Here is a 17,381-nt window from a genome sequence, read left to right on the forward strand (position 1 = left end):
ATCTGTCCTCCAATGCCAACTTGCTTCTTGTCCAGGTGATCCTTGTGCATTTTTATTTTTCTCTTAGAACTGTCATTCCTTTAATGACTTTCAAGTTCCCCTGGTCTCTTCTTTGGTCTCTCCAAAGTAACCATTAATCTAATATTTCCCCTTGTTTTTAATCTATATATTGCTTCTACCTAGACGGTACCCTTTAAGGAAGTTATAATCTGGATATTTGGGCTTTGAAAGGTTTGTTATTCTATGCCATATTATTTCTCAACTATTTTTCTACAGAGCTCAGTTTAGCTGTGAAGATTCTGAATAGACCTATATAAATTTGTAAATCTGGACAATTATTTGTAAAAAAGCAGGAATTCAACAAAAGCCGTATCACATACTATGTTACAGAAACTAAATTCTCATGGTCTGAATGGGCTATTTAATTAAACACACACGGATCCCTTAGGTGACTCACTTCTCACAAAGTGAAAATCTAAAGTGAATTTTCTATGTGCTGGTAACCCCATTCGATCCAAAGAAACCACCTTCTCAAATACTATAATAATAAAACGATTCTAAGAAGGCAAAATAAATCACAAATCAATCAAAAATTAACAAAATAATTACAAATTTTAGTAAGTGCTTTTCAGGAAGTAAACAGGGCTATATAAAAGAATATTTTAGTAAAGGAAGATGAATCTGGCTAGGGTAGTAAGGACATCAGAACTGAGACACAAAGAAAAAGAAGTTGGCTGCAATAAGTCAGGAGGAAGAGCTTCTTAAGTACAGAGAACAGCAAGTGCAAAGGCTCAGAATCAGAAACAAAGATGCAGAAGAGAACTTGGCACATTCAATGGAATAAAGGAAACCATTGCAGGTAGAGCATAATGATCACTGGGAACTGAGAAAGTCCTGTGAAATGAGGTTAGGTTAGAGAGGTGGACAAAACCCAAGCCACGTAGGTTCTTTAAGATCCATTAATTTTGGGACACCTGGGTGGCTCAGTGGTTGAGCATCTGCCTTCGGCCCAGGGTGTGATCCTGGAGTCCAGGTTCAAGTCCCACATCGGGCTCCCTGCATGGAGCCTGCTTCTCTCTCTGCCTGTTTCTGCCTTTCTCTCTTTCTGTGTCTCTCATGAATAAATAAGTAAAATATTTTTTTAAAAAATCCATCAATTTTTTTGGGGGTAATTCTACTCTTAAATGCAATTAGAAGACTTTGAGGGGTTTTAAACAGCAAAGCTATATAATCTGATTTAACACTGTAAAATACTGCTGCATGGTAAATAAGTGGTAAAAGAGTGACAGCAGATTCAGGGAGATCAATTAGAAGATTAAAAATGATGGATGGAAGAAGAGTAATTTATTTTAGACACAGAACCAACAAGACTTGCTGATGGACTGAGCATGGGACATGAAAGCAAGCAATCAAGAATAACATATAGGCTGTTAAAATAAGCAAATGGGGTTTTAAATTTACTAAAATATAAAACCACCAAGATGGAAGAGATTAGCAGACGGGAAGGATATGAGGCTAAATTAAGTTTTAGTGTGGACATGTTAAGCTTAAGATACTGAGAGATAACCAAAAAGAAGGGTCAAAGGAACAGCTGGACATAGAAGTCTGTAACTTAAAGTGGAAGATCAGATTGTTGACATACATTTAGAAATCTTCACCTTAGAAAAGCTATTAACAGCTATGTAAATTGATGCAGTCCCCCAGTGTTACAGAACAGAGAAAAGAGTGCAGACTAAGAAGTTCTACTAAAATATTCTGAAGGAAATAGAACAAGCATCAACAGTGATTACTGAAAATCAGCTAGAGTTTGTAATAAGAATAAATAGGCAAAGTGGTAACACAGATGCCAAGAAAGGAAAGTGTTTCAAGAAAAGAGTGTCAGGGACGCCTGGGTGGTGGCTCAGCGGTTGAGTCTCTGCCTTTGGCTCAGGGAGTGATCCCAGGGTCCTGGGATCGAGTCCCACATCAGGTTCCTCACAGGGAGCCGCTTCTCCTCTGCCTGTGTCTCTACCCCTCTCTCTACATCTCTCATACATAAATAAGTAAAATCTTAAAAAAAAAAAAAAACTGAAGAGTGTCAGACTATGTTAAATGCAAATGAATGAAAAATCTAGTAAGATACTAACAAGTCACCAGTGACTCTGACCAAAAGCTTCAGTAGATATAGAGCTGAAAGGCAGACAGGAGTTAGGTGAAAACACATGGAAGATGGAAAGACAGTGGAAACGATATGTGAGCACTTCTTGTGAAGACTCATCATGAGAGGAGCAAAGGCACAAGGCTGGGGGAGAGTGTGGGGTAATTAAGGGAAGGTATTTTTAAGAAAGGAGGTAGTAACAGAGCATGTTTGAAGTAGAAAAGGATCAATGCAGTAGAAAAGATAATACTGATGATGCAAAGCCCGGAGAATCTGGAAAGGGATAGTGATTGCACTGACTAGCCTTTGACAGGAACAGACATACTTCTTACCCAAATGAGAGAGTGTCAGGAGACTGAAAAGTAGGAAGGTGAGTGCTTCCCCCACACACATACTGTGAATGGAAGGTGACAGCTGGGAGGGGAGGATGAAGGTAAAGGAGAGTGATAAACGTCTGAGAGACAAGAAGGTGCAAAATAAACACTTTTAGTTGTTGAGCAGCAGTGTTTAAAAGACTGCTCTGACACAGTGTTGAGCACCCAATGAAATGTGCAGTTGTTACTTTCTTCACCACAACTCAGTTGCAGACTAAAAGAGGGCAAATAATTAGGTTCACAGATGGCATTTTGCCAGGCAAGCTTTCACATTCCCACCGTGCCTTTCTTTTACCTCAGCAATGTGACAGAGGAAATATAAGGGACATAAAGGAAACATTTACATAAAGAGGTACCTAAGGCAGGGCAAGAAGCACTTTTTTTTTTTTTTTTTTTAAGAAGCACTTTCTCATTCTATCTCTATGTAAGGCAATGGAGGCACACCTCCAAGAAACTGCAGATTGGTTCGAAAGCACCACAATAAAGCAAATATCCAATAAGGCAAGTCAAAAGAACTTTTTGGTTTCCTAGTGCATATAAAAGTCATGCTTACACCATTCTATAGTCTATTAAGTATGCAATTGCATGCTGTCTAAAAGACAATATACATACCTTAATTTAAAAATACTTTATTGCTTTAAAAAAAAAAGCTAACCATCATCCGACTTTCAGTGAGTCATAATCTTCTTACTGATAGAGAATCTTCCTTGATGTTTTTGGTTGCTGACTGATCAGGCTGTGAAGGGTGAGATGGCTGTGGCATCAACTGACTCTTTAACAATTTATCAGAAGCATGCAACACTATTGGATAGCATTTTACCCCACAGAACTTCTTTCAAAATTGGAATCAATCCTCTCCAACTCTGCCACTGCTTTATCAACTAAGTTTATGTAAGATTCTGAATTCTTTGTTGTCATTTCAGCAGTCTTTACAGCATGTTCACCAGGAGTAGATTCTATCTCAAGAAATACTTTCTTTGCTCATCTACCAGAAGCAACTCCTCATGCATTTAAGTATGATCCTGAGATTGTGGTGAGTCAGTCCCATCTTCCGGCTCCACTTCTCATGCTAGTTTTCTTGCTATTTCCACATCTGCAGTTATTTGCTCTACTGAAGAAGTCTTGAACACCTCAAAGTCATTCATGAGAGTTGAAATCGACTTCTTCCAAATTCCTATTCATGTTGATACTTTGACCTCATGAATATTCTTCTTTATTTTTTTAAGTAGGCTCCAAGCCCAGTGTGAGGCCTAACGTGGGACTTGAACCTGAGATCAAGAGTTGGACATTGAGCCACCCAGGTGCCCTGAAACATGAATATTCTTAATGTCATCTAGAATGAGGAAACCTTTCCAGAAGGTTTTCAATTTACTCCCAGATCCATTGGAGGAATCAATATCTTTGGCAGCTGTAGCCTTACAAAAGGTATTTCTCAAATAAGAAGATTTGACTTCTTGACCCAAGGGCTGCAGAATGGATGTTGTGTTAGCAGGCATAAAAACATTGACCTTGTACATCTCCATCAGAGCTCATGGATAACCAGATATATTGTGAATGAGCAGGAATATTTTGAAGGGAATCTTTTTTTCTAAGCAGTAGGTCTCAACAGTGGATTTAATATTCAGTGAACCGGAATGCCTGGGTGGCTCAGTGGTTTGGTGCCTGCCTGCGGCCAAGGGCGCGATCCTGTAGACCCAGGATCGAGTCCTACATCGGGCTCCCTGCATGGAGTCTGCTTCTCCCTCTGCCTCTCTCTCTCCCTGTGTCTCTCATGAATAAATAAATAAATAAATAAATCTTTTTAAAAATACATTCAGTGAACCATGTTGTAAACAGACATGCTGTCATCCTGGCTCTGTTGTTCCATTTCTAGAGCACAGGCAGAGTAGATTTAACATACATCTTAAGGGAGGGATACCTGGGTGGCTCAGCAGTTGAGCATCTGCCTTCAGCTCAAGGCATGATCCTGGGATCAGAGATCAAGTCTCGCACTGGGCTCCTTGCATGGAGCCTGCTTCTCCCTCTGCCTATATCTGTGCCTCTGTCTGTGTCTCTCATGAATAAATAAATAAAGTCTTAAATAAATAAATAAATAAATAAATAAATAAATAAATAAATAAATCTATCTATCTATCTATCTATCTATCTATCTATCTATCTATAAGGGACCTAGGATTTTCAGAATGGGAAATGCTATCTATCTATCTATCTATCTATCTATCTATCTATCTATCTATCTATAAGGGACCTAGGATTTTCAGAATGGGAAATGCTAGCTTCAAACTTTCCTCCTGCAGCTTCCTCACATCTCTGAGCCTTCACAGAGATGAAGAGAGTGAGAGCCTTCCTCTGGATTAGGCTTTGGCTTAAGGGAATGTTGTGGCTATTTGATCTTCTACACAGATCACTAAAACTTTCTCCATATCAGAGATAAGGTTGTTTCGCTTTCTTACCATTTGTGTGTTTACTGGAGCAACACTTCTGATTTCCTTCATGAACTTTTCCTTTGCATTCACAATTTGGCTGTTTGGCACAAGAGGCCTAGTTTTTTGCCTATCTAGGCTTTCAGCATGACTTCTTCACTGAGCTTAATCATATTTAGTTTTTTATTTAAAGTAAGAGACGTGTGACTCTTTCTTTCACTTGAACACTTAGAGGCCATTTTAGGTTATCAACTGGCCTACTTTCAATATTGTCATATCTCAGGGAATAGGGAGGTCCAAGGAGAGGGAGAGAGAGAGAGAAACAGCTGTTCAAGAGAGCAGTCAAAACACACACACATTTACAGAATAAGTTCACTGTCTTATATAGGTGGCATTTGTGGTACTCCAAGTCAATGACAATAGTAACATCAAAGATCACTGATCATAGATCACCCCAACAAATACGATAATAATGAAAAGGTTTGAAATATTGTGATAATTACCAAAATGTGACACAGACATGAAGCAAGCAAACACTGTTGGAAAAATACTGCCAACAGACTAGCTCGACGCAGGGTTGCCACAAACCTTCAATGTGTAAAAAAACAAAATATATGCAAAACATAACAAACTAAAGCACAATAAAATGAGGTATATATTTGTAATAAAAATCACGGGTCCCCCTACCACACGGAGAATTCCTAGTATCCATAAACCTATCTGAACCTAGAAGTGCAAAAGAGATTGGGGAAAAAACAAAACAAAACAGAAAAAACTCATTAAGTCCGTATTGTTAAAATGTTGTACTCAGGGATAACGAAAGGCTTGCTGTCAAAACAATTCCAGGTATAATCCTTAGATACTACATCTAACATCAAATCATTTTCTTCAATACTGACCCTATTTGAGTAATATGGAAGCATTCTGATTTTCCAAAGTGCAGTCAACTAAAATTCTTATAACGGGTAGAGACCAGTTAAAAATATTTCCTTACTAGGCAGCCCAGGTGGCTCAGCAGTTTAGCACTGCCTTCAGCCCAGGGCCTGATCCTGGAGACCGGGATAGAGTCCCGCATCGGGATCCCTGCATGGAGCCTGCTTCTCCCTCTGTCTGTGTCTCTGCCTCTCTCTGTGTCTCTCATGAATAAATAAATAAAATCTTTAAAAAAGGAAAGAAAAATATTTCCTTACTTCTTTAAAAAGATTACAGGCAAAGGTACCAAGTAATGATCAATCATTTCCCTATTTTAATGATTCAAATGACTACCTGATACTTACATTAAATATTACAAGGGATTTAACAATCTGAAATGCAATATTGTGTTAAATATCTGTAACAAAAAAGAAAAATGAAACTCCAAACTAAGTACTTTACTCAGAAATATGTTTAAAAAACAACTGGAATTAGTTAGAATTCAGTGGCACATGAATATAAGCTAGGGAATTTTCTTACTAAGTTTTCCTGATAACTTATAATTGATCAAAATCTTTAAGAATATTTCCAAGAATGCCATAACTTTAAAATTCTTTTTTTTTTTACCAATTTTATCAGCTTTGACAAACTTTTGATTCTACTTCCCAAACACTCCAAAATATTTTACTTTACCATAAGTTGAAATGCTAACTATGTCAATTAGACAGTGGAAAACCTGACTTAATAGCTCAGCTTTCAGCTTATTATTACAGATAAACTGTGCATAAGTATTAATAATTACATAATTGACTCTGGCTTCCATTCCCATAGAAACTGAAATGAATGACCAAAAATGGGATAAATTGATTAAAAAAAATGCCTAATTTAAAACATCCTTTATTTGGTGATCTGGTATCAGAATTCAGAGAAGAATAAAGTGACAGCTTGGCAGTTAAGATATCAGGAATTTTTTATAGATTTAAGTTTAGGCCTGCCAGTTGTATCTCTGGTTTCTAGTATTTTTTGTATGTCAAGTGAATGCCTCCTTAGTGGAACCCAGAGAAATATATTAATAAAATCTTACTGCTTATTATAATTACATGTACACAGTTGAAATACCAAGTAAACTATAGTCATATCTGCTGAAAACTACTGTTATAAATACTAGTACATTCCATAGTTGGGGGGAAAAAAGTTGAACATAAGTAGTTTTAATACTGGGAGGAAAATAGTATTTTAACAGAATTTAGGAGTGGATTTTTTTTTTCCACTAACATCAAGTATCAAGAAGACAAGGACTTGTTAAAACAAATCCTTTTCATGTAAGTATAGGAGAAATAAATCTTTTGGTAAATTGTGTATGTTGTCAACAAGAGATGCTATTGAAAGGACCACATATAATGTATTTAAAGTATTTCATGATTTGAAGAAAGATTATAAAAAATATAAATACAGAGGAACTGATAATACAGAGAACCAAGTTAAGTCTAGAAAGACATTTTTGTCTATAATGGTTTATAAAAGTAATTTTTAAATCAATTGCATGAAGCTATGTCAAAACACTATCTGCTGGCACCTACACTTTTTAAAGAATTATCTTAGGTAAACTGAAGATACTGGTATTTGTTAAATTCATGCAAGTTAGGCACACTTGAAGTTTGTGTTTAAATTACATGTTCACATATAACATGTCATTTTGATTTATTCTGGCAAGAACAAATTCATGTGATTTAGTATCTTTCAAACCAGATCATAAAGAAGTATTCATAATCAGAAATGATCAGATGAACCACAGCCTATTTAAAGAGTAGCATCCTCACCAGACTGATGATGAGTATGGCGTCCAGATGCCTCCACAGACTGCCTTTGTTCATTGTCTGGAGAAGACAGCAAAGATGTAGAATGAGGGCTTTCTGTAGAAGAGGATGTCGAATGAGCCTGAGCTGACATAGCAGAGGACGTAGAAGGCTGAAGAGACTGTTCAGCTGAAGGATCTACTTCCATTGCACTTTCCCCCACTTCCAAATCAGTACTTGATGGGACCGCAGGAAGTGCAGACACATCTGACTGGCTCGTTCCACCTTCAAAAAACACATGTTAATGCAAATTCAAATACTGACTGCTTTCCAAAACCAGCTACACTAAAGAGGTATGTTCAGGAAACACAAGTGCACTTGCACATTCATGTACACACACAGGAACATATAATTTCAGGATATCAAAAATACTCAGTGGGGGTTTGATCCCTCTGACCAAATAGGCTAATCAAGAGGGATAAAAATCTATCTACAGAACATTTTTGTTAAAATAATCAGTCTTTCAAGATCAATATGGTACCTCCATGTAGACAAAGCTAAATAATAGGTTGTAAAATGCCTAAAAATAACATCTTAATTTGAAGATGAGGACTCTGATTTAATGACTGGATAATAGCAGGATGGTTGTTGTTGTTGTTTTGGAAAGCATGCATAAAAGTAGAGGGGAGCAGAGTGAAAGAATCTTTTTTTTTTTTTAAGATTTTATTTATTTATTCATGAGAGACACACAGAGAGAGAAGCAGGCTCCATGCAAGGAGCCCGACATGAGACTCAATCCCAGGTCTCCAGAATCATGCCCTGGGCCGAAGGTGGTGCAAAACAGCTGAGCCACCCGGGCTGCTTGAGAGAATCTTAAGCAGGCTCCATGCCCAGTACAGAGCCCCACACAGGGCTCAGTCTCACGACCCTGAGATCATGACCTGAGCTGAAATCAAGAGTCAGATGCTTAACTAATGGAGCCATGTAGATGCCCCGAGAATGAATTTTATTGATATGTTTCCATTCTACAACATAACATCTTTGGTAAATATTTAAATATTTTGGGAAGAGTGAAGTTACAAATAAACCAGAATAAGATTAAGTTCCTATATTATGCTAAATGAAATAAGTCAATCAGAGAAAGACAATTATATTATTTCACTCATGTGGAATTTAAGAAACAAAACAGGAGCATAGAGGGAGAGAGGAAAAAATAAAACAAGATGAAATCAGAGAAGGACAAACTGTAAGAGACTCTTAATCGTAGGAAAAAACTGAGGGTCGCTGGAGAGGAGGTGGTGAGGGGATAGGGTAACTGGCTGATGGACATTAAAGAGGACACATGGGCAGCCCTGGTGGCACAGCGGTTTAGCACCACCTGCAGCCTAGGGCGTGATCCTGGAGACCCGGGATCGAGTCCCACGTCAGGCTTCCTGCGTGAAGCCTGCTTCTCCCTCTGTCTGTGTCTCTGCCCCTCTCTCTCTGAATAAATAAATAAATCTTTAAAAAAAAAATAAAGAGGGCACATGATATAATGAGCATTGGGTGTTATACGACTGATGAATTACTGGCCTCTACTTCTGAAACCAATAATATATTATATGTTAATTTAAATTAAATAAAATAAATTTAAATAAAATTTATTTAAATAAAATTAAAATAAAATAAATTTAAATAAAATTAAAAAATAAAAGTATACATACAAATAGAACAGAAACAAAAAGATTAGTTCCTGATTCCTACTTCATTAGTAATAATGTCTTAACCACTAAATTAACATAATACTGTCATGATTTTAAAAGGCTTGACTGAGGTGACTGGGTGGCTCAGTCTGGTAAGCATCTGCTTTCAACTCAGGTCATGATCCTGAGGGTCCTGGGATAGAGCTCCACATTGGGCTCCCCACTCAGCAGGGAGTCTGCTTCTCCTTCTCCCTCTTCCCCCACCCAACTCATGTACTCTCTTACATGCACTCTGCTCCTTGTCTCTCAAATAAATAAAATCTTTTAAAAAATTAAAAAATTAAAAAATAAACAAAAAGGCTTGAGTATCTACTATGTGCTATGCTAGGCTTCGTGCTTTCTGCAAAGGAATAATTAGGAATAATCCATAAACATTAACAATTTTCCTCAATTCTAGATGTTATTAAAAGAAAGACAGAATGGACTAATCAAGTTCATGTCTTATAAGATGCAACTACCACAAAATATCAAGTTTTTTCTTTTAATCACCATGATTTAAATATTTCTTAAACTTAAGCACAAATTCAGTAACTCTTAAGTACATCCGCAGCCAAGGAACTTTTTTTTAAGATTTTACTTATTTATTCATGAGAGACACTAAGAGAGAGGCAGACATAGGCAGAGGGAGATGCAGGCTCTTCACGAGGAGCCTAACGCAGGACTCAATCCCAGGACCCCGAGATCACCACCTGAGCAGAAGGCAGATGCTCAACCACTGAGCCACCCAGGTGCCCCCAAGGAATTTTTTAAGTTAATTGCCCAAGACCCCAAAGCTAGAAAGTAATGAACCAAAATATGAAAACAGGTCAGCTAACACTAGAAACAGCAATTAATAACCAACACATAAGTAACCTAAAGGTTAAACTATTCCATCATATAAAACTTCATCTACAGAGTTTTATATATTTCCATTCTCAGAATGCATACAAAAAAGACTTCAAAGGGAAATATCAGGTTTTCTTACTTTTCTTGAGAAAAGCGAAAAAGAAGAGGTAGGTCTACTGGAACGTGAAGGGACAAATTATACTCAATACCTTTGGTCCTCTACTGCTTCACACAATATAGTTAAGGACCTGTGATTATTATAGATATAAACTGGATGATATAAGTAAAGCAAATGTCAATAAAACAGCTTTTGTCAGCTTTTGAGTGACTTCAATTAAGAAAAATTACCTCTTGGTCGAGATCTTCCTCGCCCCCTATTGCTTTGTGCCACTTCACTTGCTTCTTCAAACCACCTCGATAACATGTCAGACATTCTCTGCATCAATGACACATTGGGACTTTGCTCACCTATCACAATACAGGTCTTATCAGTGAATTCAGTAGTAAGTCAGGATCTTTCATTAATGCAAAAACCCAGATATTAAGGCCTTTAAAATGAGAGCAATTAAAAAAAGAATCAAATTGCCTAAATAAATTCTATTAATGTACACAAATCTATCAGAGCTATCATCACATTTCATAGTATATATTTTTGCAAGTGACTCTCCATCTGTATTTTGAGTTCCTCAAGAATAGGATTTATATCTCATCTTTGTCTATTCTTAAGTACCTCTACACCTCTCACCCTGACCCCCAACCCACATCTTTAGTTCCACCAGCTCATGAATTATATCAATTAAAAGAAAGGTTTGCCCTCTCAAATTTCCTTAAACTGATTTTCACCACACTGTAAGCATATTCCATATATTTGAAATTAACAAAAACTAGAAAGTATTTTATTTGTCTCTTCCCTCTACTCCTTTTCTCCTTCAAATATGTTTTCTTTAGGGAATTATCAAATTAAGTATGACATCAAATTAAAGATAATCCTACAATCATATAATTTAAAATGCAAATAATTTGTTCTTGAATTTTCATGAAAATAGAATTTCATACTTTACTGCCTTTAATGTTGCTTTAAGTTTAAATATATAAGATGATAACAAGGATAATATATTGGGGAATATGCTTTTGATCTTAAAAGAATTCAAAAGTCATTAAAATAAGATTTTGGCTACCAACCATTTATTAACATACACAGATTAATTCTATTTTAAAAGTGTGCCATCTTAAGGCTCCCAAAGTAGTTTCTTATGCTTACCAAAAGCACTTGATAAAAGAAAAAAAATTTATCTGCTATTATAAAGCTCTTGGGTTGGAAATTGAAGTTTTCATTTCACTTTATATCTAATAGGCAAAGTTAAAAAGATTGATGATGTCCAATGTTTTACATGGCAATGGGCATTCTCATACTTCCAGTAGAAATGTAAAGTAGTGTACTTATTTTGGAGGGTAATTTGATAGCTATCAAAAGTAAATGTATTATCCAGTGATCCAGTCATTCATTCCACTTTTAGGAATTGATCCTCAGATGCATTTGCACAAGTATATTAAGATAAAAGTACAAGGATGTTTGTTTCAGCATCACTTATAAGAAAAAAAAGAAATAAAAGATTAATTTTTAAATTCTATATTAGAAAGGCTGAAAAGTAGAATTACCATCTCGTTCTCGTTCACTCTCAGGCCTCGCTCGGGGTCCAGTGTCTGACCAATCACCACGAAGTCTCAGACGCTTCACTGGAGGCTGTCGTAACTAAAAGATGAAGAGAAAACTCATTTGCTCAATTCTTAAAGCATACTTGAAGTCTAACAAATTCTGTCCATGTCTTTGCTTTCTTTATTGAGTGTGCAAAAGAGATCCTAAGTCAAAACATGAAAGACGGCTCTTAATAATGATGGTACCCTATTGATGGTACAGCCTACACTTAACATCTTCACCCTAAATTAGAGTCTGAGTGCAACTTTGAAATCATGTATATGTCACTTCTAATCCCACCTGTATCCCTTTACAACTGACCACAGGAAAGTTATTTAACTGCAGTGAGCTTGAGTTTTGTTCGTTTTTTTTTTTAAGATTTTATTTATTTATTCATGAGAGACACAGAGAGAGAGGCAGAGACACAGGCCGAGGGTGAAGTAGGCTCCATGCAGGGAGCCCGACGTGGGACTTGATCCCGGGACTTCAGGATTGCGCCCTGGGCCAAAGGCAGAAACTAAACCGCTGAGCCACCCAGGGATCCCCAATGAGCCTGAGTTTTGATGATGATACATGTAGTCTAGGTAAAGTATCTACATACCTGACAATAGGAATTATCACTATTTTATTATCAGTGACAGTTTACTCTCCGGTTCCCCCCATCTACTGCAACCCTTCATTACTCACTTCAGGATCTCTACTCTATCTGGTTTCCCTCATTTTTGGCTAATTACTCTTCCTCCTACTTCAGCTGCATCCTACAAACTTACTATAGTCTACAACTTCCTAATTCCTTCTAACCTTTCTCAGAAAATGTATCATTTATTTTGCTTAAGCTTAATAACTCCATCTGTGCTTTTCATTTTATTCCTTCAATTCCTCAAGCACCTTGCTTTGACAATTATGCTTTCCCATACCTACATTCATTTCCTCTCTCATTTCTTCTTTACAATATGCTGAAGATACTTACCATTTTTAACAAACAAAACACCTCAGTTTTATATTTCTATCCAGCTATACTCTTTCCCGTTTTCTGAAGCCTTATTGCCAAGCTTCTTGGAAAGAAGTCTATATTTATTCCACTTTTTTATCTTCTAATCCTTCCTCAATTCACTGTAGTCATCTTATGTTCCCAACATTCCACTGAATTCATTCTCATCAATGTCACCCATGAGTGATTACTTGCTAAGTTCACTGATCAGTGAAAAAGTGATCGACAATCAATTGCCAATTCAAATGGCACCTTTCACAACTTAATCCATTTGATGTCTATGGCATTTAACACCCTTGAACACCCATTCTCTGTAACTTTTATAATGTTTAATATTTTTTATTGAGATATAACACACGTAACATGATAGTCACCCTTTTAAAGTGTGTAAGTCAGTGGTTCATATGCACAAAGCTGTGCAACCACTTGCACAATTAATTCCAGGATGTTTTCATTACCTCAAAGAGAAATCCTAGAACTGTGAGCAGCTGCTCCTCACTCCTCCCAGCACTTGGCTCCTGGTGACCATGAATCTACTTTCTGTCTCTAGGGCTATGCCTGTTCTGGACACTTCATAGACATGGAATAATATGTGGTTCTATCTGGCTTCTTTCATATGGCATAGTATTTTCAAAGTTCATCCATGTTGTACCATGTATCATTTCTTTTTATGGTTCAATAATATTCCATTATTTGGATATACCATATTTTGTTTATTCATTTATCAGTCTATGAGCATTGAGTAGTTTTCATTTTCTGGCTGTTGTGAAGAAATGCTGCTAGGAACATATGTGGAAGATTTTATGGGGACATATGTTTTCAATTCTCTTCAGTATATATCTAGAAATGGATTTGCTAGATCATATGATAACTCTATGTTTAACTTTTGAGGAACTGCCAAGCTGTTTTCCAAAGCAGCTGCACCATTTTATATTCCTACCAGCAATGTGTGAAAGCTCCAATTTCTCCACATCTTCAACGCTGTTATTGACCTTTAAAATTTTAGCCGACCTAGTAAGTGTGAAATGGTACCTTACCGTGGTTCCAATATATTTTGGTTACTAGATTCTAAATCATAAATCAATGATATACAAACATTTTCTCCCATTTTTGTGGCTCACTTCTTTTATTTTTATTTTTTCATAAAACATTGATTTTTTTCCTTTTAATTAAGCAGATTTTGATAGAAATCTGTAAATTTTCTGTTTTCCCCTGGAAACCATACTGAGCAACAAGATGGAGAGAATCTTTACACCCTTAGCAAAGAAGACAGAAAAAAAAAAACCCTCACAAATTCCATAAGTATATAAATGTGGCTAAGAACAACAAAGAATAGCAAAATCTGCAGGAAGCCACAAGTGTGACAGGGAATAATCAGAAGATTAGAGAAAGCCCAGTGTGGCAGGTGTCCAAAATCTTAGACAAATAATCATTTCCAGAAACAGCAGGCCTCACTCTGTACGTGAACTATATTTAGAACAGAAAAGAGCCCTGCTCCATAGTTATGAAAGAGGAATTTTATATTATACAAGCAAAGAAAGTGTTTTAACTTCAGCAACTCTTCTAGAACAAGGTCTTCAAGTTAAAAACAGTCTCAAGCTTGACTTTTTGAGATATGCAAAATAACCTAGTCAAGAATACTGAAAATGGTGCAAGCATTAATTCAGTCATTCAACTAAGACTTTCCTGAGCACCTTCTATGTACCAGGTACCACTCTAGGTATTAGGAAAAGATCAATGGACAAATCACACAAAAACTCCAATGTTACATAATTTATAAACTAGTGGAGTAGATGGACAACACATGGTAAAAAAAAAAAAAAAGTAAAATATACAAAAGAAAGTGTTGAGTATTATGGGGGGAAAAATTAAGTAGACAAAGGTGATAGGCAGTACCTGGGAGTTAAGGGCTGCGATTTTAAAATGGGAGGTTAAGGAGGGCCTCACTGAGAATGTGACAAGAGTGAAGACCTAAAAACAGGTAAGAAAAGATGAAACCCAGATATGTGGGAAGACCATTTGATGTGCAGTAAATGCAAAAGCATAAGGGAGAAGCATGCTTAGGCTGCCTAAATAAGTCAGTAGAGGTGGCCAGAGCAGAGTACAGTAGAAGTACTGAGAAAACAGTACAAGTCAAGAAGCACATGATAGAAGATCTTGAAGCCACTATAGGGACCTTAGTTTTTGTTTTAAGTGAGATGGAGAACCACTTGGGAGTGTTGATCAGAAAAGTAGCGTAATTTGACTTGATTTTAAAGGATCATTTAGGTGCTACATAACTAAAGGACTATGGGGTTGGGGGTGAAAGCAAGGAGACTGGTTAAAAGCTACCACAACAATCTAGGAAAGATGGTGATGTCTTGGATCAGGGTAGTAGTGGTAGTGAGAACGCAAAGTAGTCCTACAGATTTGGGATATGTATTTTTGGAACAAACTGTGAGAACAGAAAATAAGACACCAGATTCAACAACGTGGACCAATAACGAAGTAGGGCAAGTGGGGAAAATGTCAAATAGATAGGAGAGGAAAAGGAAGACAGCAAAGACAATAAAAAGAAAACAGAATACAAAAAAAGAAAAATGAGAAGTGACAAAAAATACTAAAGAATGGAAAAATGAAAGAGAAATTATAAGAGGATATAAAGAAAGAAAAAGAAGCCTCCACAAATTAAGAAAATATAAAAATATCATGAATACATAAGAAAAAAATCATTATGTGAAACTTTTATTCACATTTTAAAACCCCAATCATTTCTTACATTTCCAGTCAAAATACATTATTCCTTCCTTTGCTCCTCTTATAACATAACTCATGTGTAATTTTATTGTTAAAGTTTTACATATTCATTTATTTGTATCTTTCCACTAAACTGTAAATTCCTGAGTAAGAGGCCATGTCTTTGTCACAGTTGTCCTTGAATGTCTAAAGTTTCTAAAGGACCTAGTGTACGCAGGTGCCCAATAAATATCTGGTGAGTAGAATGTATCCAAATGCTACTATCAAGGATTTGGCATAAAATACTGAAGAAAACCTGATGAGCTTAAGAAGGGGACAGACTACTAATTTCTTCTTCTATATACACCTGTGATTGCTTGGTTTAGTAATACTAAGCATGATTTATTTTTGTAATTTTAATCTACTGTCAGAAGTATTATTCTTAATTTAGTTAATTCAACAAAGAATACTGAGAAAACCACATTCAAAAAATAACCAAGTGTTCATGACTCAGCCTCATTCACACTGATTATGTAAACATATTTTGGCTAAGTATTCTATGGTATAAAAGCTGGTTGGCCCACTTAAAAATATTTCTGCATTTCCAACTTTCATTATGTAATAGTCACAAAGCTAGACTGTAACTTCACTAGAGCACATATCTCAAGAGGAATTACACAGCAGCAACAAAATAAAAGAGCAGATCTCATGTTTTCAATTAAACCAATAAATTCAAAAATAGCTTTCATTAGCCATCATACTCTTCTTTGTCAATTTCCTCATTCACTTAAATACACTAGCATATTTAAAATCCCCAAAAATATTTATAAAGTTATCCTGATTTTTTTCCCTCATTTTTTAGCCCTCTAAACCTGTAATCATAAGAACTGGATTTAGTTTTGTAGAAATTAGAAAATTGTTGTTCTTGAGTACCTTTAAAGTATGTTCAATAGGAGTTGGTCCAATACCGAAAAGTTACTGATTATTTATAAAGCAACAGTTAATTTCAAAAACATTTACAAGCCAAACAGTAGAGTGATTAAACACAAAACATTAAAAACAAAAAAATCCAAAGTGCAAAAGATGTTGGGGAAAGCAGTTTCTGATAGGTTAAAACAATCATTCTTCTATTATTGAATACTTCAAGGATGTATTATTATTTCTGGGTTTTGCCTTTTACAAATAAGAAGATGATCTGCTATTTTATTTTCTTTTATTTTATTTTTTAATTTACTTATGATAGTCACAGAGAGAGAGAGAGGCAGAGACACAGGCAGAAGGAGAAGCAGGCTCCATGCACCGGGAGCCCGACGTGGGATTCGATCCCGGGTCTCCAGGATCGCGCCCCGGGCCAAAGACAGGCGCCAAACCGCTGCTCCACCCAGGGATCCCTGCTATTTTATTTTTTTAAAGATTTTATTTTTAAGTAATCTCTGTGGGACTTAAACTCACAACCCCAAGATCAAGAGTTGCAGGCTCTACTAACTGAGCCTGCCAGGCATTCCAATGGTTTGGTTCACTATTTGAGTCATTTTAGTGGTAGTATTTCTTCTACCCAATTTTCAATATGTAATATTATATATATATGTGTGTGTATATATATATATATAATAGATATAAAATGTGATATATAAACTTCAATAAGACTAAATGTTTATGTTTAACAAGATTTTACATATTACCATTTACTATTCACATGTAGACAGCAATTCCTTCCTCTCCCCACTGTTTGCATATGTATGTGTGTGTATATACTTTAAGTTAACCTTT

General features: G+C 36.2%; 1 protein-coding gene across 8 annotated transcripts in view; it reads right to left on the reverse strand.

Moving 5' to 3' along the window:
- Positions 1-17,381, reverse strand: part of DCAF6 (DDB1 and CUL4 associated factor 6) — a 131,379-nt gene that overhangs the window by 61,500 nt on the left and 52,498 nt on the right. For all 8 annotated transcript variants that reach the window (XM_055323980.1, XM_055323979.1, XM_055323978.1 and 5 more), the window contains exons 8-10: positions 11,869-11,962; positions 10,558-10,677; positions 7,667-7,927 (exon numbers count right to left, since the gene is read on the reverse strand). In XM_055323980.1, the coding sequence (XP_055179955.1) occupies positions 7,667-7,927; positions 10,558-10,677; positions 11,869-11,962 (475 nt within the window). The remainder of the gene's footprint in view (positions 1-7,666; positions 7,928-10,557; positions 10,678-11,868; positions 11,963-17,381) is intronic.

The sequence above is a fragment of the Nyctereutes procyonoides genome, unplaced genomic scaffold, assembly GCF_905146905.1.
Source record: "Nyctereutes procyonoides isolate TBG_1078 unplaced genomic scaffold, NYPRO_anot_genome, whole genome shotgun sequence".
NCBI classification, from domain to species: domain Eukaryota; kingdom Metazoa; phylum Chordata; class Mammalia; order Carnivora; family Canidae; genus Nyctereutes; species Nyctereutes procyonoides.